The sequence below is a fragment of the Atractosteus spatula genome, chromosome 2 (genome assembly GCF_055471065.1).
Source record: "Atractosteus spatula isolate fAtrSpa1 chromosome 2, fAtrSpa1.hap1, whole genome shotgun sequence".
Taxonomy (NCBI): domain Eukaryota; kingdom Metazoa; phylum Chordata; class Actinopteri; order Semionotiformes; family Lepisosteidae; genus Atractosteus; species Atractosteus spatula.
In genome coordinates this window covers 61,022,502-61,045,593 of record NC_142707.1, presented here as the reverse complement: position 1 = coordinate 61,045,593, position 23,092 = coordinate 61,022,502, and the positions used below count along the sequence as shown (strand labels likewise).

Sequence of the window (23,092 nt, the reverse complement as noted above, 5' to 3'; positions counted from 1 at the left end):
GGCATCTCAATTTCCAATTTCCAATAGCAAAATAATGTTGTTATCTACAGTAATTTGAAAATTTGAAAATTTAAATCTAAAAGGAGTCTTAGAATTGGAGTAATGCTCATATTTCCTCCGAACTCTTTAAAGGCAGGCGTTCATAAAATAACCCATGATAAATGACCCACCTGTAAATACATTAATCACAAAATCAATTTTGTAGCAGGTGTATTGTCATTATATTGAAATTAACATAGGTAAATACTGTAATTGCTGTCCCAACATACTGATAGCATGGAGGCGTTGTTATCTGGGGCATATGGTTAATTGCTGTGTTTTATTTTCTTGGTATTCATTAGGTTTAAATTGCAGCAGATTCAATCATTTCATTTCTTGTGCCCAATGAACACACTCACAATTGATTTGCATATGCAAAAAGACACTTGAGCATGTTACATTCTCTCATAGATGCTCAATAAAATAAAGACAAAATAATGTCAAATACTTTGCAGAAAGATCCAAAATCTATACACTTTTTTTTCTAAAAACATACTGGTTTCTTTAGAAGCATGGTATAGACCGCATAATCAAAATGTATATTCTAAAATACGTCTTCCGGTGTTTTGGGAATAACACTGCAGAAAGCATGTCAAATGTATTATAGAATATCAGTAAAGGAGAAACATTGTGCCAGTAAAGTCAAATGAAATCACAGTTAGAGACTCAATATAGAAAGTAAAACTCACAGAGGAAAACTAAGAGCAATTACAGTAGATTCAGCACTGAATGCTCTGAGTGGCTCTTTTTTTTTTTATGGATTTTGGCTTGTGTGGAAAAAATACTCATCCATATACAGTAAGTATGGATAAAGCCCAGCTTGCCGACCCAATTTAATATGGTTCTTGAGTAAACCAGGCCCCATTTCTTTGAACCCAGTTTCTTGATGTAGAAGGTACATCCCAATTATTCATTTTGCACTTGCAGGTTTCCTCTTAAACTCAGCAAATGTTTATATCAGGGTAAAATGTTTCTATTTTAATAGACTGGATGAGATCTTTGCAAACGAGAGGAGGCCATTCAATTAACTACAAACCTCCAAAAGGGCAAGACGGACTGAATGGCCTCCTCTCATTTTTTACACACTTACTGTATGAATCCATTCCTGTAATCCTTAAAAGTGTCTCTTTTCCAGGATTGAACAAGGAATGCTGTAATTAACGAAATGTAGATACTTACAGCAAGTGGGCCACGGAGCGGAAATGAATTGTCTATGTGCCCATTCTCTTTTCCCCAGTGATCAGCAGTGTCTTTATCAGGTTTCCGACTACTGCAAATACAGCCCATCCTTAAAAAAAGTAAAAAAGCAAAGTTATAAAAAGACGAAAAACATCTTTTAACACGGCAGCTATAGCAGAAACTTATGATAAAAAGGAACTGTCCTTTTTGATTGTTTATTGAATGCTTTTAAGGTTATTGAAAACATGAATTGCTCTTCTCATTTTGAAGAACATTATTATCTTTGTTCCACTAACAAATCATAGGATCTTTAATTTTACAAAAGCTTTATTTAAGTCAGCTATTTTGCCCCGAAGGATAGCACACAAGAATGCTTTAATCTTGTTCTGCTCTTGAACTCATTTCCGAAGGTCAACAAAGTTGTCTGCAAGACTTGGAACCCAAAGAATTGAACATAATGTAGAAAAACATGCAAAAGATGAATATTAACAATGCTTAGTGCAACCAGTATAGTGTTTTTCACAACAGGGAAAGCAGCCGGAATTCATGAAAACATGGAAAATACAGTTCCTACAGCTTCACAAGCTTTACAACAACAACAACAACAATAATAATAATACTTTAGCATAAGAACATCAGGATGGCCTTTCTGATTACATTTACATTTGGTTCTATTTCTTTTTGTTTCAATTCCAATTTCTTGTTTTCCTTTTTAATCTATGCACCCCCCTGTGTGTCGCACATCCTCAAATCATGGCGATGAATCTGAACTATTTTGAATATTTTAAAAAGTGGAGATGCGTTTATTTAATTTTAATTTAATTTATTGCCATAAGATATTTTATTTTTAATGACACCCTTTAATTTAACCAGAGAAGTCAATTGATCCTAAAATCTCTCCTTTACGGCACAATGATAACACTGAAAGCCACAGACAGGTATACTAGGACATTTTCTTTCAGCAGGCTGAAATACATGAATAAAGGACACAGCAGCAGTGTCACTCCCAGCATGTGGGCCCCGAATGTTCCATTTATGAATCCAGAACACTAAACACCAGACCGCATTGCTGCCCGAAATATTTTCCTACCTTGCATTCTGTTTAGATTGTGAGGAATCAGGATAATCCTCACCCAGCTCTTCACTTGCTTGTTTGTGTTATTTAATTTATACTTATATATCACTTGGAAAGTGTTTATGAACTGTGAACTATCCTTTATGTGTTCCTTTATTTCTTGGTAACTTTTTTTAACCAGTTTGATGGCATAAGGCTACATGCTACAAGTTTTAAAAACCTATAGCAAGAAAATCAAAGGAAATATTCACTAATATACAGTAAATAGAGGTTTGAGTGGGGAGCTACATCAGCATATGGGGTTCAAAGGAATAAATACTGTATATTCTAATTCCACACTAAAAGTCCACGAAGTCAAAAAAAAAGATGGCCACACGCTGAGTATTTTGCCCAAGATCTTGAAGCAATGAGCTCTTTTCAGGATCAAAAAAGTTTGGTAAGTAAACTATAAAAATTTGTCATAAAAAATAACCTATGAAACTTCTTGGACCAGGGTTGGAGAGCCCTGCTCCTGTACTGTCATGATCCCCAACGACATTCAAAATATTAATTTGATTTGTTAGGTCATCTTAAGAATCGCACATTTTTAATAAACTCAGTCTTTAAACTGTTTCCAACAGCTAACACTTGAACATGGCATGTGAGGTTAAAATATATATTTTTTAAAATAATTATTAAAAATGTAATCCCATGGAAAACTGCTTTTTTACAAAGATTTGTCTTAAATGCTATTACACACAGGTATTATTTAAAGGTGTATATTCCCCTACCTACCTAAGGTGTTTCTCCCGTTGCCCTGAGGCCCTGCAGTGTCACTGTCCTCTTTTTGTTTCAGACAGGTTCTTCATAAGTGGTGTCCACTGGGTTAATGCTTCTCACTTAACGGAAAAAGGAAAATACTGATCAGCATATATATAGTGCATCATTTACTGGATTTGGTGTGTCTCCGAAAAGCTATTTCCTCTGTATACACTTTCCTCTGTATTTAATTACAAAATTAAAATGCTATTGATATGGAACTTGTGTATACAAGATATATATATATATTTTCTGAACTCATATTTACAGGACGTGAGTACGAAATAGGAACAAAAACATCATACAACGGAGTGATTTAATGAGTAGATAATCTCTTACTTGAAAAATAATCCAAAATGTTATTCTGTAATCATAATAGCATTGCACACAGCAAAAAAAATTGTCATAAATAACTGTCCAGAAAACAAGAGCGTCAAATATATTAATATTGCTGTAGTATTTTGTTATTTTGTAAATCCTCCTCTGGCATTGATTACAACGACAAGATGCCTCCGGTATTGTGTAATTAGATTCTAGACTGAGGTCTGGTGATTGAGATGGCCAGTCAAGAACACACACAGTATTTTGTATGCAGTTAACCGTTTCTTAGTCAATTTGAATGTGTGCTTTCGTCCTTGTCATGCTAGAAAGTCCACTTTCAGTCAAACTCGAGGTTCTTAGTAGATGGAACTACGCCTTTTGGTCAAAATGTACTCATTCATGATTTCCCCTATTTGAAAAAGGGCAGTAGTACTTGTAGATGTACAGTAAAACAGCCCCAAACCAGAATAGGCTTCCAGCCATATTTGTCAATGGACATAAGTGTTTTCTCAACATGACCTTTATTTTTGTATCAGATACAGCATAATGCAGGATATACTCTGCCCTGTGCCCGTTCCCAGGAAAGGCTGGGAAAGGCTCTGGTTGCTGTGACACTGGATAAATTGATGGAAATATAATACTGAAGAGCATGTCCAGAAATGCTCTGTTTTCATCTTTAAAAAGTTTCAGAAAGCTCAATTTTATTGAATTCGAACATAAGACATGGCGTGGTTTGATGCCAAAGGATCAGAATTTATGGAATACTAACTATAGGGCCAGAAATAAATGTGACCCCCCCCCCACGTTTTCAATGTTTTTACTTATGATGTTATTTTGCTGTGAGCAATTGTTATCCAGCAGACTCAAGTTGCCTCTTTTTAATTTTGGAGTTCTACAGAAAAGGCTTTTCCCTTGTGATCCAGCCATGAATGCTACACAATATGATACATCTTGGATCCTGAAAAAGCCATTTGTGTTTAAAATCTGAAAGATTTGCAAATGAATTTACAATTGCCTTGTTAACCACTTGTCTCTCAGCCCCTAATAGCAAGATAAACATTTGTAAGAAAGTGATAGATTCGGCTTTCTGTGGATTTTTTTATCAACATGCCTCAACTTGTGGAGCTTCAGTGACTATTTTCCAAGTTTCTGAAGTGCACTTTGAGTTAATTATAATGATTTGTGCTACTACTGAATGTCTTCCTCATGTAACCTACAGTACTTCTATACACAAGGATGACAGGAAGTCCTCAAAGGTTCCTGTATAGGTCTTGGTTTCACTGGACTTCGAAACGTTATTATATATTAAGTTGCATTTTATTTAAAGGGATATTAGAGGATTGAATATACAGTATGTTATTCTTGTGTTTTATGGAATTCAAAAATTATTTATGTGATGTATGACATTGATCTGTGCAGTATTACTGAGATGACTAAACTGTATATCAGTTTTGGAACTTTTCTGTAGCATGACATATTTTCTAATCTCTGTAATTCTGCTATATTAAGTTTTTTTAATCAGGTAAAACAGTCTATAATCAGAAACTACTATAGTGACATTTTTATTCTGTACATCTTCAAATTATGAACATTTCATTAAAGATTTTTTTAATTTAGAACACCATCATATGTATTTTTATATAATATATTTATGTTTGCAGTTTTCCTAAATTATTTTAGTGGATAATGTTACAGAGGAAAGAGGTACAATAGCCTTATCACATTTTAGACAATCCATGACATCTGCATTAGGTGTAGGTTCTCCTCAACTTTGAATCATTTTTTGGACTGTTTCCATTTATGGGAGAATAAATAACTCAGCTTTGAGAAAATGATTGCCAGTTATGCTTACTGTAGAGTGTGAAATGTTTTTATGCTGATAGACAGCAGAGTGTGAAGTGGTACAAAGATAGAACTAGGCCTATGTCTTCATACACAGTGCGACACTGAGTTCTAGTTATACTGTATAAAAAATGAAATTAAGCTTTTGTTACTTGACAGTGATAAAAGATAAAGCTCTAGAGGGGAGAAGGTCTACAGAAAATTGATTATTTTTATTCGCTCAGAAATAAATGGGCTTCATGCATCCAAATTAGGTACTGTATAAAGCAGAGCACAATGCAAAAGCCTGATAGTTTCTGGCATTCTGATTTTTAAGGTGATTTTGACTTCATGTTAAAATTAGAGATCTGTAAAATAAATACATGCATTATGATACTACATTTAGATTTTAAGGAAATAGGTTTCTGCTTTATAAAAGAAATCCTAAAGGACTCCTGAAGGACTGGTGTGTCTGCAACTTTTCCAGGTCTCTTTGAAACACCAGCAGCTGAAGAGCTAGCCAAAGCTGTTACAGTGTTCCATTTAAACCAATAATGAGTTGACTGAGGATAAGAGCCCAGCTGGACTGATAAACATTAAACACACCAGTCCTTCAAGATCAGAATTGGGAACGTGTTCTTTATGACAGAAAAATGACGGCTGCAGCATTTCTTTTCAAAAGAAATAATAATAGTAATTATTACAGTAATAATACAAACCATTCTTTTGCAGGAAATATTAATACATAGCCTCATACTAACAGAATATAAAGTAATAAAGCACAAAAACTCACAAAATATATTTTAAATGCTTTTTTCACAATTAAGTAAGAAACACCAAAATAATTCAAAATGTTGATAAAAATGGACCACATATAGGTAATACAATAATGGAAAAGGTCAAGAAGTTCAGGATAGCTTATGATGACATGGACAACATACTGCATGCTACATCAGTGACATAACTTGAGGTTATAGCAGAGTACAATGGTTTAAAATACACAAAATGCTACCGCTGTGGTGATGCCATTCCTCTGAGAGTCATAAAACCATTCAAACTTCCTGTGCACCAGGAAGAGACCAATCTTTAGTTGTAGTGTGACAGTTTGGCTCTATGGTATCAGTTCAACTCTGAAGACAGACCACATACAGTACGCAAGGGAGGTCAAAAATAGCTATAAAAAATCAGTAATTAAACAATCTCGCAATTAATTAAGCAAAGCTTTATTTAAAACTCCTTAATAGCATAAACAGTTTTTTTTCTCAAAAACAGCATCAACAACTCTATTTCATAGGAACAGGTAAAGATTCATTCCTTGGTGAAATGTAAAGAAAAGAAACACAACGTTTCAGCTGTGGAGCCTTCTTCACACCTGATTTCACCATTTATTTTCTTTACCTTTCAGTACAGAATGAACTTTTACCTGTTTCTTTGCAGCCTTACTCATAGCTACAGTATCTCCTCAAACTCTATTTCATGGTGAGATTCTGGACTGGATAGGTTTCCTGTGACTGTAAACTACATAATAACACTCACCACGAGAGAACAGCATGAGGACTACTGGACATGCACGGAAGGCTTACATTTCTGTCCTGTGTTTTGTTTTCCCTTCCTCACCGTGACATTGGCACAGCCAAAGTCAAATAAAGAAACCAAATGGAAACAAGCAAAATGTCAAGAAGCGTGCTTCTTCACATCCGAAGAAGGCTCCACAGCCAAAAATGTTGTGTTTCTTTTCTTCTCTTTTCAGCATGGAATAAACCTTTACTTGTTTCTTTGCATGAATATATACGGATGTTTTAGCTTTAACTTTCTTAGTTTGTGTATTAGCAGTCTGGTCATGTAGACAAGATATTTAGGGCTCCCTCATAAAATAAGTAAAAGAATACATGGGTATACTGTATTACTATATATACCCTTCCAGGCAGTTGATTGGGTGTATAAGTATGGGACTTCAGGCTATCCTTCCAGTGTTCTTTGTTTAAGCAAACCTCCACTAATCCTATAACCACAACAGCAATTCTTCATGCCCTCTGTAAGCATAGTTTTTCTTCTGAACTTTCATTATTAACTCCATTAGGAGTTTCATTATTAATCCTCCATTGTGAATCCTTGATTGAAATGGTCAAGACGAAGTGCTGCTTAACAGAAACAAAAATTAACAAACTATGTTAAGACATTTTGCTGTTAAGAGCTCATTTTGGCCTATCTAGCCCATTTTGTGCACAAAAAGACACAGACCAAAGGACAGCAATTAGACCAATACCCAAAATTGACCAATATCAATATAATTTCAGTTTCAGTTTGAGAGAGATGAAGTTAGAAACTTGGTTTGGGTATTCAAAGTGCTTAAAGGTGTTGGCCATATCAATCCAGGGTATTGTGTCAAGATCACCCATGAAAAACTTTTTAGGTATAAGCCATAGTTCTCAATCTCAGACCTAAAATTGTATCCAAAAATTATTTCTAAGCACATAGAAAAATGCCTGTCATCTAATACATCATGACCACATGGACTTTTTGATCTGCTTCTGATAACATGCAGAGCTTCTTGTATAATTTGGATCTAGCTTCTCATCAATTACACTCCTAACCACTGCGCAGGTCTGATCAGCAGCTACAGAAAGTGTTTGGTTGAGGTTATTGCCAATAAAGGAGGTTCCACTACTTACTAAATATCATCAGATCATATATAAGGAGCCATTTATGCAGAAATCCAGATAATATAAATTCTAAAGGGTTCACAAACTTTTTCTCACAACTGTATGCTTAATTGTTCTTCCACTGAGTCAAATGTATACATTTCAACAATTGTTCCTCCCCAACTTTGAGCTGAAAATCAAATTTCTCTGTTCATCTCCAGTTTTAATAATTATTTTCAAATACAGTATGAGGGTAAATTTCACAGCTTTGTGCTGATCAGCTTACATCACAGTTTATATTTAGAAAACACTTGTTAGTACAAGCTTAACAGAAACCGCAGTATCTTATTTTACGTACTGTATAAGTAATGAAAGTAAAGTTGAAATCCAAATATAGCAGGTTATTTTCAAATGACTGTAATTGTATGCATCATAATGCTTTCATTACATCTGCAGAAAGTAAACTTTCCCTGCAGTAAATTCATTTCCATCCATCCATTTTCTAAACTCTTCATCCAATACAGAGTCGTGGGGGAGCCTTTCCCAGCAGGCAACAGGCACAAGGCAGGATATAACCTGAGCATGACTCCAGTTCATCCCAGGGCACACACACTCATGTCAGGGTTAGTTTTCACAAAAGCCAATTAACCTACCAGTATGTCTTTGGAATGGCGGAGGAAACTAGGGCAACCAGAGGAAAGCCACATGAGCACACAAACCCCATGCAAGTAAAACCTCTCAGGAATCGTACACAGGGCCCCAGCGCTGCAAGACAGCAATACTTACCACTGTGTCACCATGCTGTCATGCATTATGTATTTAGGAGCTCTCTGTGTTTTTAATTTAACACTCCTCAAGGATATGTACTAATTTAGAATTTAAGAAAATTAGTTCTCACTTTTACTGACTTTGGTTTTGGTACTGTCAACAACAGGCAAAGTGATGGAATGTTCAATACAGTATACTGTACTGTGCGTACCAGTTATGCTTGGGTAACACACAGACTGATGGACAATCTTTGTCATCAACACATGTGAATGAGTCACTGATGCATAAAATACCTCCTTAATCAAGTGCATAGAATTGTGATAATCTGTTAACCATAATATAAATATCAGCAGTTAAACTTCAATATCATCGGCCTACATGACTGCCTATACAATTTACTGTCTCTGTTTTTAACACAATTATCATCAATAATAATTCTAAGATTCTCCTCTTTCTCATATTCCAGTGTCATGTACAAACAAAAATTTGTTTACAGGCTAATTAGTATTTCTGTGGAGCCCCCATAAAGACAATTTGTTTCAGTGTTAGAAACAGTGCTAGGACCTTTCATATCATCTGTGGTTTGGGCCCTGACTTGGGAAACTCACAGATGCACACAAAACAAGCATCCGATCCATACTGTCTGATCGAACGTCAAAGGTGTGGTTTCCATGAAAGAATGGTCCCCCGGCTTAAGTCACTATTTGCTCTATCAACAAGTGATTTGGTTTCAAGTGATGCTCTGAAGGAGTTATAAGTTTAACAACTTTAAGTATTATCCACCTACAAATAGTAAAAATACTAGATATCGTACAAAACCCTATATTTATATACTTAAAAAAATTCAATAAAACTAAGTACATAAAACCATACAGATTGAATATTTAACACCTACTGTATTTTTAGTTTAATGTTAACACATTTCCTCTTGAATGTTGATTCAACATTCATCCAGATTTTGTAAAAGGTTTGAAAGTTAACGAGAGACGAAATATACAGAAGCTTGATGAAATAGCATTAGATACTGGTTATTCAAAGTGGTTAATATTTTCTCCTATTGCCTACCTTGATCATCCAAGCTTGCCTCACATTCTTCTCAATCTGAGCAAGCTCGAAGCATCCTTATTTACTTTCCTCCACCCAAGTGTGGTGTGATAGCACTGGGCTTTAAAACTGAGGTGGAGGGGGCTATGTCAAGCAAGATGAGAAACTGCTCGCTTGTTGTAGTCACATCAGAATTGAAAGAGAAGCAGTACAATTAAAAATCTCTCAAAAGTAGACTTTTATATTAAAGAAAAAAACTATTGTACAGTATATGTAAAACAATGAGTTCAGTTTGCACAAACAAAACTGAAAGAGAGGATTTCAGTCAAAGAATAAAAGAATCACAGAAGAAACTTACTTTGAAAATTTAGGATATTATACTTTTGTACAGTAATAACACATTTTTCTATTGCCCTGTGCATGGATGGTACAACATAAACATCTTACAGTATGTTTAGTTGATATTAATGAAAAGTGATTGATTCCATCTGCTTACACATAATAAAGCAAAACCCCTTCTCTGTTCCTGCAAGACATACAGTACTGTAGCATTACATATTATATCTGCTTAATTTCCAAACAAGCAAGGGCAGATAACAAATTAATCAGGTAAAAACTGAATAAACATTTTTTTTCCTCTGGTACTAAAAAGGTTCACATCTATCACTTATTCTGATAAGTAAACCTCCAGAAAAAAAACTTTTATTTTTCCAAAGTATCTTGATGCAGTTTCTAGATACGTATCAGACCTTCAATCATTAGCAGATTTTTTTTATTTGTGTACTTCCTAGGCTGGATAATTAAACAAGTAAAAATGCAGCATACCGATAACGCCTTTGTGCTTCTAGAGATCTGTTTGAGGTTGAGTATGAATAAAATGGTTAACATAAACATGTAGCATACTTTATATAAATGTCACAGAGCTTTACCTTAAACAGAAGAGGATCAGTAGGATGCTGTGAACCAGAAAGGAGTTCAGATAGGAGGAAAAAAAGTAGGGCAACACACATAACAAAGACTGTGGAAAAGCTTTGTCTGATTGGGCAGAGAAGTAGATATAGAAGCCACAGTATATGTTCCTTGCAACAAAAACTACAGAAATGTCTTAAACCTTTTCCTATTGCATTACCAATACTACAGTAACACTGCTATTTTATCTTGTTTAAGATAGTGACAGTTCCTATAAGAGAAAGATTAAGCTAAAGAAAAATGGTTTCTCCTCTAAATAGTAAAGGGCTAAAAAGCTCTCTATACTAAAACTAAATATTGATACTGCTCCATTTCTTTGGAAATTTCGGAGCCATTTTATTCACTTCATTACATTTTGAAGGTCTATGTTTAGTGTTTAAGAAATTTCAGGAAAAAAATTCTGAAGGCTGAAAAAGCATTCAGCTTGACTTGATAGCATCTGTCTTTTCCTTAATTGACATTACTCTCAAAATGATTTGCTTTTTCACCCCCTACACACATTCAAGAGTCCAGCAATAATATATACTAAATATCAGAGAATGGTGTGTTTCACAGGAGTGACCCATCTTGTTCAAAGAACAACTTGTACCAAAATGTGGTACATACAGAAAAGCACCTCAATGTGTTGTGGTATTTAGTGACCCTACAAGGGCCATGATTATGTTATCTGTACATATGGAGTCAAAGGAAGACCTGCCTAATGCATCAATTTGAATAAAAAAGCACTTACAGGTAACGCATTTCAGACCACAGGCAGGTATTGAACTACTTATCACATTTCATGCAAATTTGCATCATCTGCTAATGGCTGAGTGGTCCCACAGCTTACGTAGAAAAGTATGTAGGCGATATATTCATATATTTTCATAAACTGTGTTTACAATTACAATTGTTTTTGTAAACTCCCTTGGTTATAGACATATTAACAATATATCTATATACTGCATGTTTCCAAATGTTCACCCCCTCACCATTGCTGCATGAGCTGGGAAATGAGTAATGTTAGGTCAGCAACAGGGCCAAGCACAGAAAGACTCTTTCAGCACTAGAGCGTCAGCTACTGTGAAGGCCTATCAGGATTCCTGCATCTCCCACAATCACTAAATGGGGCCCTTGAAACAAAATCCTCAATGGCTGAACAGATGGAAGGACATGAACCATAAGATCCAAGTCTTATTTTGTCAAGATACTGTAAGTGTGCTGGCTGGTGTGCAATGGTTTTGTCCACAGTAGAAGACGCACTGCTCAGCTGCCTTCCATCCCCTTCATATTCTCTATGTACTTGGGCAACCAGATAAAAGCAACAGAATAAAGAGGGTTACTGTATGTCTGCAGATCTTCCTACAGACATCAATAGATCTGTAGGGGTGGAAACTATAGCCACCCAAAAAATGTTCTCAGCCCCACCCTGCTAACCCTTAAGCCATCCTAGCACAAAGGTCAATATTTGACTTATTACAAATTAATATACAGTATATAGCAAAATGATAAGTAAATGACACACTGTCTAATAACAGCTGCAGAGTGTAAGCAATCCCTTCTACCATACATACATTTTCTAACCTCTTCTTCCAATTCAGGGCCACAGGGGAGCTGGAGTCCATCCCAGTAAGCGGGCACAAGGCAGGGTACACACTGGATGGGATGTCAGTCCATCACAGGACAGACAGATAAAAATAGAGACACATGCACGCTTACACCAGGGTCAATATTCCCAGAAGTCAATTAACCTACAGTACCAGTATGTCTTTAAACTGTGGGAGAAAACCAGGGCACAAGGAGAAAACCCACACAAAGGAAGAACACACAAACTCCACACAAACAGCAACCCAGGTCTGAAATTGAAGCAGCAAGGCTAACCACTGAGCCACTGCGCCACCCTTATCCTTTATACTAATTTCTGCTAAATTTCATTACTGTAAGTGTGTCTGTAGACCCTCAGTACAGGGTGGGTACGAATGTCCAGACATATCCAGTCACAGACAGAACCTGTACCTTGGTCTGCAGACATACCCTTCGCCATAACACTTCACCTTACAATGGATTTGAGGTCAACAACACGAAAGTGACATTGTATCATAGTTGCAGCGAAATACCTTAGTTGTTTATGATGGATTGCTTTTTAAATTATTCCAAGTCAACCAGAGCTGAGTGTCCAATTCAGACTGGTGAACAATTTGAGCTTGCCACTCCAACAAGAAAATTGGAAAGATCATCATCACGTAACCGAATATACCAGCTAACCTTTTCATAGCAATGAGGTGTTATCTCTAACAGTGCTAAAGAATAGAGCAGTGCTCTTGCAGTTAATATTGCAAAATGCTTGAGGAGGCCTGATGATGCAATTTTCCAGATGACAGAACACAGCACCCTGAATTTAAACAACATCCTGCACAAATATTTGATACGAGAACTGGCATTGGTGCGACAAGACATGAAAAAATTGGCACATCCACATAACATACAAGACTCTATTGTGAATTGTGAAACAGTGGAATAAAGCCCCTTGTTTAACAGCTGCTGATTATTAAAACCACTGTTTCTACAAAGTAACTCACAATTGTATTGGTTTTCCTCAAATGACTCATGTGGCTTTGTGTTAGGTTACACATACAAAATTAAGGACGACAACCATGCCACTGAAATTGATTAAGTGTAATGCCATTACAAAACTGTGTATATTGCGGTGACCATACTGTACTGTTAGCTTAGCAGCCTGTCAATGGTGCCTTTCTTGCTTACATGTAATACATTTAAATTGGGGAGACAAAACTTTACTTTATACATATTATATATGTTATTAATGCATTTGTTGCAGGATATACAGTAACAAGAGAATTTTTGGTGGCTTCATCTTTTTACAAGGTTTTAGTCAGTCTTGCTGGTATAGTGGAAACTTTGAAATTGTATGTTTCAATAAACATCGTTTCCTTCCTCTATCAAACACACCCTTACCAAAAACGTCCTGTTATAGTCTTTTAAACTTCCAGTTTCCAATTAGCTTGGCTTGAGTTTTGATTTGTCAATAATCAGGCTTATTTGGTTTGTTCTGGTCATTTGCTTTTTATTTTGCATAGAGCCATTTTTTATATAGCCATTTGCCTCATTCTAAAGTATGCAGTAAAATGTAATATATAGGGCTAAAATATAAGAAGCAATGTATTGTGTTTTTTTTCCAAATACCTGTTTTTTTTATTGTTAATAACATTTTTTCATATTTACTGTATATTCTATCTGTCTGAATGTTTTGCATACAAGAACTAACCCCCACCCACTCTCTCATCATACAGATCTGGAATGAAGAGGTAATCCTGAATGATGACACAATTGTTACAGTCTTCAGGAAAGGGTACTAAACCAACTGTGGAATTGATCGCTTTCACAAAAAGTATCTCTCTCCTTTCCATCACATCTAGGTCATTACCAAATTCTCTTGAGTCATCTAATTACCCTTGCAAAAGGACTTCTCCTAGAATCCTAGTGTGGGTTCAGACCCTCAAGAGATACAGCCCACGTGGTATTAACAGCTAGTCAATCACAGGACAGATGTCCAGAGAAACATCAACTTCTCTACTTAGCGTTCATTGATGAAACAAAGGTATTTCACTGTGTCAGGAAGATCCTCCTGAAATATAGGTATGCACAAATTCTCACTAATGGATCCATTACAGAGCCCTTTTAAGTTCTGACAGAAATCAAAGGAGAGAATGTCATTCCCCCAACTCTGTTTTGATGTTTCGGAGTGCCATGTTTCAAGTGAATTAGTTAATCCCCACCAACTCCAGTCCAAAACTAAAACACTTCTTGTCTTCAGACACTGAGCTATAGTATGCTGACGATAATAAAAGTGCATTAATAACAATGATCCCCAGACTACAGTTAACATCTGTGCTGAGGCTTATGTAAAGCTAGGATTTACGCTTAACATTCAGAAGACCAAAATTATCCATTGGCGAGTCCACCTACACTTTCGTATTCTCCACTGTGTGTGGTTCATAGCACCAAGTGTGAACATGAAATTACACCTCTTGCCATTCTAAATCTGGTTGGGTTAAAAAAAAAACTGGTGATTCTAAATGTATATACAGTAGAAATGTAGGTAATGTCTTGATATAGTATTTCTGGATTCACTGTGGGGAAGGCTATGACCTACACCTCATACTAGCAAAACCATCAGTATTTCTTTGTTATTACATCATTAGTCTTTAACAATGTGGACAAGCTCATCACAAAATGCACAAAACGTACACTGGAAAGAAATCCATACAATGCACTGAGGTCATATTGTTTAGATGAGATTATACTACTGAAAATATGAATTAATCTGCACTGTTACTTTTAGGATTTTTCTCTTTGGAAATCCTGAATTTTAAATGTAACCAGATTAAGGTTTTTGGTAAAAACCTTGCACCATTTCTAAGAATAACAATTCATTTTTGTCATGAATGTTTATATGCAATTTTTGCCTTTTAAATGCAATTGAGACGCTAGGTAAAAGATTGTATACAGTTCATTAGCATCAGAAAGATCACAAAATGAAAGATTGCTGCAAAGTGCATGAATAAAAAATAGTCTGTAAAAATGTATGCAATTTGCAGGCTTTCAGTAAAAGGAAACTGATAACATGGTTAGATAGCTCAGGATGCAGTTAGATCATTCCAATTGATACATATAAATGCAAAAAGTGCAAAAATCAGAATTCTATTCCTTTTGTTAATGACAAAATTTAAAATCTAAGTGAAAACCTCCACACCAGCTACCATTATGGTTGAGTTTTACATATAAATGAATATTAAGTGAATACTTGTCCATTTTTAAGCATGATTATCAACTTTCAAAGAGCAGCAGATGCAGCCGATTAAAATTTTCCTTTCCTTTAATAATATTTTACACTGTGAATATTTTTTACATCTTTTGCTGGATGTAAATTCTCTAAGTTGAAATAAGGTAGCAATTTTTCATTTGACATACATGATCCATGCGCATTTGTATGTGCATCAAAATGGGTTGGACACCAAACAAAAATAAAAATAAAACAGCCATTACTGTTATAATATATTTCAGACAAGCAAAAATATAAATAAAAAGCAGAAACCGAAGGTGTACTGTAATGAGACACTCAGCAAATGTCACTGTACATTTGAAAATATGAAGTGCTATTTTCTAATGAAGAAGACTAGAATCAAACAATACCAACTGACACAAGTAGTAGAAATAAACTCTTCTACTGCTTCTACTGCTAGACACAAGAAATCCATGAACACTTCTGAGTGGTGGGCACTATTTTAAAGATTTAAATCGACTCATTCTTCATGATTTAGCTAATGGTGCATTAGTTAAATTCGGTTATTTATTAGCACCTAGTTTCTTAATTTGCCGCCAATAAATGGCTTAATTTACAAAAGGTTTTCATACAATAAGTATAATCCTGGTCCTGAAGAGTTGGTGTATCTCTTTAACAAAGCGGGGGTTCAGGGGTAAATGCACTTCCTGAAGGGCCTGGTGTCTGCCGTTTTTTTTTCTTACAACCTCAGCAGTCAGTTAATTAACCTCATGGCTTTCTTAGATCGACACTACACAGGATGTTACTTAAAGTCTCTAACAGTTGATTACTCAAAACGCTCACTTCATTAACGGTGCAATTACTAATAAAGCACCTCAGAGTCAAGCAACAAGTATTACACTTCCACAGTAAATAAAATAATTAGACCCACTAATGTAATGGCAAGTTCAGGTTGGAACAACAACCAGAGGACATTAGACTCTCCGGCAATCTGACACCACTGCTTCATAGCACCAGAAGAGCTGAAGAGCTTTTACACAGGTCCACTTAAGTCAATAGTGAGCTAATTCAGGTCGTTAAGTGCCCAAAAGGACTGAAAACCTGTAAACTCACCCAACCTCCATAACAAAGATTGGAGACCCATGTAATGAAAGACAAACATATGGGAACTTTCATCCAATCATCCATCCATTTTCTAAGCACTGCTTCCAATTCAGATTCACCTGGCAGGGGGGACCCAGAGTCTATCTTGGCCAGCAGACACCAGGCTGAATATGTCATGAAGTGTTTTTCAGGACCCTATGCAGATGATAGAATCCAGAAGGGAGTGAAACAAACACAGGGAAAGAAGACTAGGAACGGGGCTGGTAAACGAACAGGGGGCGTGTCGACCGTGCACAGGTGCTCCGAGGGACGTGGCCAAGGCGAACAAGTCCAAAGGGAGTCTGAAGGGAAATCCAGAGTGGGCGAAAGTCCAGAGCCGGGTGATCCTTCCATGACAGAGATGACAGAAGATAGGCGGGCTTCCGGCCGTCCATCTTCCAAAGCTGAGCCCAGATTGGAAGGAGTGTCTGGCTTTTATAGGAAGGGGCGGAAACAGGAGGCACGTGCAAAGAATTAACAGAAACAAGAAAGAGACGGAGCGCCCTTAAGAGGAGGGACTTACGATCGTGACAGAATACACCCTGGATGGGATGCCAGTCCACTGCAGGGCAGACACACAGACATGCACACATTCATACCCAGAGGCAGGTTTCCCAGAAGCCAGTGAACCTACCTGTATGTTTTTGGACTGTGGGAGTAAACCAGAGCACTCAGAGGAGACCCACATGAACATGGGGAGAACATACAAACTCCAGATAGTACTGTAGATAGCACCCCAGATCTGGAATTGAACCTCAGGCTTCAATGCTGAGACAGCAATGCTAACCACTATGCCACCGTGCTCCGCAAGGTGGTTTCCGTAACATTTGTTTTTTTACGGGACAAGGTTGTTAGCCATGTGTCCAACCTCCAACATAGAGGACCTGGCACCCAGCAGTGAACACAAACCCACTACCCTGAGATTATGAGTCTCATGCTCTACCAACAGAGCTGGTCAGGGCCCATCAGAAGAGAGACGAAGAGGAAAAATCAAGAACATGAAGGACAGAAATACTCAGAAAGTTATTTCATGTATTTTGGGATGCTTTAAAATCATCGTAAAAATAATTGCTTCAGCCTTCTCCCAATCTCTGTCCCATCCATTACATGTTTACTGCAAAATTACATTAAAGACACCATTTATCTTTAGATGCATCTCCTGATATGGACCATCTACTTAGGTGATACACATTCACTGTAATTAGACAAGTGTAAATGCACTGACATACAATATTGATAATTTCCATCATAGGCTTTTACATAAGGTTGCACTTACCTTTGCTAATACAAAACTCATGATTATTATGTGTGTCTAATGTGATTATTGCTTTCATATATCTTTCATTGCCATTCACTAAATGTTTGTGAATGAAGTACAAGGTATTTTTCAATACCCTGGTTCACAAAACAATGTTATCTCACCATCAACATTTAAAAATAGCAATAGTTTATTACAAGTGGTGTCCACAACTGATGCTGTAGAATTGGATTTTCAATCAAACCCAACTATTAACAAGTTAAGCCAGCTGGTTGCCAGTTTAACTTTAACATTTTAACAGCCTTTAATTAATAATTCAAGTGGCCTTAAATTAGCAACGCAGCTCTCCAAAACCAGGACTGAACACTGCTACTTTATTATACAAGATACAAAAACCTTTAATCACCTTTAATTTGTAATGCAATTTAATTGGTTGGATCTTAACAAAAACTTTAGTAATTTTTTCATTGCTTCTGAAGAAATACAATTTATAAGAAAAATAAGAGCAAAAACCAACCTTATCTGGCCTACTATATGCTGAGATGCTACAAAACTGTTTCTGAAAGGAACTAATTTATAAGACAAAAATCTAAACAAGCTCCTATCAATGTGAAGATCACATGACACGACTTTTAAGAGTTCAGCTCAGGTCACATGCAAACAATACATTTCAGAAACAATCCCTAAATTGTTGGACACAAAGCACAATTTGATATACAGTAAATAGGAAACTCTTAAGGAATCGCAACACACTTCTTATACAGTATGCACTTTTTGTGGCTTCACACAGATAAACATACACTATATATTACATATGTTATACTGTATTCTCCACCTTATTATGTATCCAGAAAATGGTTTCCTTGATTTTTCTGCTTTGTGAACTTTGACAGCCTTTCTTCTACAGTTTGTTTCAAACTTATTCATCTTATTCATATCCTTGATATAATGTAACTAAAAGGTGGTTTTACCAAAAAAATAATTACTTGTGGTCATTCAGTATTATTTTATGAATAAAAAAATGTACCAGTATTGTATATCACAAACACACACCTATTCAAAATAGATATTATATTTTAAATTATCCACACCCCTGCCATCAGCATTTTACTGATCCCTCTTTGATCATTTATGTATCTGCTGAAACTGTTTAATTTTTGCTCCCGTGCAGAATGTGCTTTTAATTTGCTGGAAGTACAAGGATGTCCCAGACAAAATGTGGGTGGAAAATGAACCTACAAGGCACGTTTATTTTTTTCACTTTAAATGCAGTTGGCAACACACGTTTGGAAGCAATGACGACAACCAAATTACCCTTCACCTCTGCTGTTCGTAGTTGTCATCCTTTCCCAAAATACTAGAAAATGTCAGAGCTAATCTCTTTTCTTCACATTTGTTTCCTATTGCATCCCTCCTCCACAACATCTCCACCTATTTCACTCAGCTTGGGGCTCCTACTTCCTTGTCCTTCAGCCAGGTGGTTTGCCCCCTGCCAGGCAGATTAAGACAAAACTTTTTCTGCTCAGTTTGTGCTCAATGAATATTCATAACCCATTTTCCTGCAGGGTGTCATTATTCCCTTGTGAATATCATTTTAGGATTCAAAGTGGACTCTATTTTGAGAGAGAAAAATAACCGAGCAAAGGTTGAACTGGTACAAAATGCTTTGAAATGGGTCTTGTAACTATGCTGTACATGTTCCCCGAATCAGTTGTAACAAAGCAGCATGAAGCTTAGTACCAAATGCAATAAATAGCAAAACTTAAGACAGTTATGTGAAAACATAAGAAAGCTACAAAACTAAAGGAGAATTGTGCTCATTTACTGTAGTTACTACTGATCCAAAGACCTCCTCCAGCCTTTACAGGGAACTGGCTTCAACATGTAACTCATTACTAACGCACACGGTTCTCTTTCCTAAAAATACCTCCTCATACCCTCTCAGTGTAACATGTTCTTGTTTCACCATTTGTGTCTTTCACTTTTTACAATCCTGGCATACCACCATCATAATGTCTGCTGTCTAAGACCAAAGTAAGTAATCATAAATAATCTCCTTTGTTCCAGGCTGAGGTTGTTAATTTTGCTTCATCTATCCATGTATGACATTCCCTTTACATTTTAAAATATTTTGGTTCCCCTTTTTTGAATTTTTTGCAGGTCAGTGATGTGTTTTTTTCTTTACACTTTGGAGACCGGAATTGTACAGAGTATTTTAAACAAAATATAACTAGTGCATGATAGTAGTTCTTTGACCTAAACTATAACCTATCCATTGTTTCTCCACATTGCTTGCAAGAGGACAATGATAAATCACCATGACTGAGTATGAGGAGGTTTCAGCCAGTGCCTCCTATCCAAGGCTCTATATTTATGAAGTTTACTGTTTCTGGTGGTCTTGAATAGTGTCTGTATTTCTTCTGCCACTTGTGTAGTGTTTGCTTCCCTTCTATAATTGTGTCATTTCCAAACTTCATGATTTTAATTACTAAGATAATTGATTACAGAGGTCAGTAGGCCAAATACATCTCTTTTCACAAATTATTGTATATCAGTAAACCTAGAGGTTTTTACACCTATAACTGTTCTCTGTTTTTTATTAACTACATTATCTTTGATATTATGAAATGGTTTCATTTTCAGAGTCAACAAAAATTATCAAACATCTCTGTCTAATCTAATTACACCATATCAAGAGCTCTGATGACGTTCGTCCATGCTACACCCATGTTGACTTCATCTAATGACATTATTTCCATATACAAATTCTTCAGATTTTGCTTTCATTATCATATCTACATTTTACAAATAACTTAATTACTTTACTTATAATTACAGATTTGTTGATCTAATAGTTTGACTACCTTGAATCTCCCAGTTTGTTGGTGGGTAAACGTGCAATTCTCTATCCATTGGGCTTCAAGTGATCAGTGAAAAATCCAAGCTATTAGCATGTCAGTAAGAACATCTTTTATTTCTTTGAGAACCACTGTATAAACTGAATCTGTTATTGGTGATTTATTAGATTTCAGTGCCATTAATCCATGTAACATTTCAGCACCTTTTGAACTTAATTTGCTCAAAACAGCACTTTCCTATTTCAGTCAGAGCCAATCCCAGGTTTCTATTGGCAAGTCCCAATTCTCTAAAGAAACATATTGGTTCCTATAATGATTTGAGACATTTCCCCCATTTCCTCTATGGTTACCTATAAACCATTTTCATAAAGATGGTAGCAGTATCTGATTTTGATGGTGCCTTTTAAATAAAATAAATGTTATAATTACAATTGCCCTCTACAGGATATTGAAGCACTTTAGGTTATTAAAGGTACTATTAAGTTAATCTATTACCTTTCACTAAAGAACAGTGGTACTGTATATTACAAACTTGAACAATCGTGAAAAATTCATTAGTATGTTTTGTGAAACATAACCATAGTAACATTAATCATACTAAGCACTAAAGAATACCAAATATCTGCTAATTTTGCCAGTGTTTAAACGATAGAACAGCATAACATTCAAGTACTGTACAATGCAGTAGGATTCAAATGCATTATCATTGTCTACAATATATTCAATTCAGTCTACATATCTACTTTAATATGGATAATATGGAAAATGTAATCTTTCCAGAAAAACACATTATATTGTACATCAAAATCATTTGAAATATTCCGAATTGCGATATGATGGTTTATGTTATTCTTCCGTATCTCTTTTAGTCCTGAAAATGAGTTCCAGCAGCCTTTCGCTAAACTGATACAATCTTAATATCTGCACTCTAGTGATATACTGTACAGTAAACCATGTTGCCTTTAAACTATATACTGTAGGTTCTTTATATAGCTAGTGTCTTCATTCAATAAAATGGATAACAGCCCCTGAGACTACCTCTAAATTCAACTAAATTGTAGTAGATTACAATTACAGATCACGTCAATTATAGCAGTGCAGGTTGTTGTAAGCGTGACTGCAGGTAATACCACCTGGCATGTCTTTCAATATTCCATGTGCTACTGAAGTAAGTGCTCAGGCCTACTTACTGCATGGTCAATACCCCAAACACGCGATGAAGGAAATCCCGGCCGCCAGATGAACGTGGTTTATGGCGTTTTGGAGCTCTGAACTCGGTTAACGAATCTGCAACTTCATCGGATAATGAAATCAACGCATTATGATCAGTCTAGGCGAAGCTCAGTGGCGGAATTATTTGCAATAGCACACATCCGTACATACAGTACCTTCTTTTCTAATAAAATATCCTCTACAGTACCTTATTTTTTAATTTATTAATAATTTCTTGCCATTCAAAGATGCCGATTGCTGTAATGGGATATCATTAGTCACATCCCAATACGCCCAATACCCAGGTGTTAGCATTTTACTCCACTGCCGCGCAAAAGCTTCCGAATCGTCAGGCGGCGATGGGAGTCGATTTTTTTTTAAATGAATACAGTCCAAAATGTTTGGGGTGTTTTTCTATGAAGCTTAAATTAATAAAAACAAGATAATACTGGAAATTACCTAATATTTTGGAATGAGACACATAATAAAATATTTTTCAATACATTTTACGTAGTTATTGTCTTTCTTATTTCGAACCTTAACTCCAAGTTAGTTTTTTGTGTGTGCTATAGTTAATAACTGATGTAAAACAACAGACACTCAAACTGTGCTGATACAGTTTTTAAACAAAAAAAAACTTAAGACATGATTAAATGCAACGTATTGTTAGACATGAAACCATAAAACTATTAAAGGTTCGCTTTTATTACTTATGTAACAAAAATATATGCGGTAATTCAATTAAACACTGGTATAATTTATCAGTGTTCAATGCCTCTTTTGGAAATTTGGGGTAATTAAAAAAAAATCTATGTAAAACAATGCAATGTGTACGCTTCGAGTAAGACCACTTTGTTTTTTCAAATGTTTCGGATATCGGTGTTGACGGGGATTTATTACAAATCTGGGAATGATCGAGAGATGGAAATAATACGTTTCTAACCTGTGTAATCAAGGCGTTGTGCACAGTTGGCGTTGATTCTACCACTTTTATGTATGTGGATTTAAAACCGCTGTTATTATTCTTTCTGTCGGTGATATTAAAAACTGGTTCAAATAAAATACATTTTTATTACTGTTCTTTTAAAAATCTAAAACCACTCGGGGATGTGTTACACACAAAACACAAAAGTTGGCCACCTCTAATAATAAATTCTAATTCTAATTTTAATTTAAAGAATA

The 23,092-nt window shown here is 35.8% G+C and overlaps 1 protein-coding gene across 2 annotated transcripts in view; it reads right to left on the bottom strand.

Moving 5' to 3' along the window:
- Positions 1-23,092, bottom strand: part of blk (BLK proto-oncogene, Src family tyrosine kinase) — a 49,375-nt gene that overhangs the window by 16,213 nt on the left and 10,070 nt on the right. The window contains exons 2-3 of one of the 2 annotated variants that reach the window (XM_088908798.1): positions 3,068-3,171; positions 1,219-1,327 (exon numbers count right to left, since the gene is read on the bottom strand). In XM_088908798.1, coding sequence (XP_088764924.1) covers positions 1,219-1,326 — 108 coding nt within the window. In that variant the 5' untranslated portion in view covers position 1,327; positions 3,068-3,171. The remainder of the gene's footprint in view (positions 1-1,218; positions 1,328-3,067; positions 3,172-23,092) is intronic. The other variant, XM_088908797.1, reaches the window with a different exon arrangement.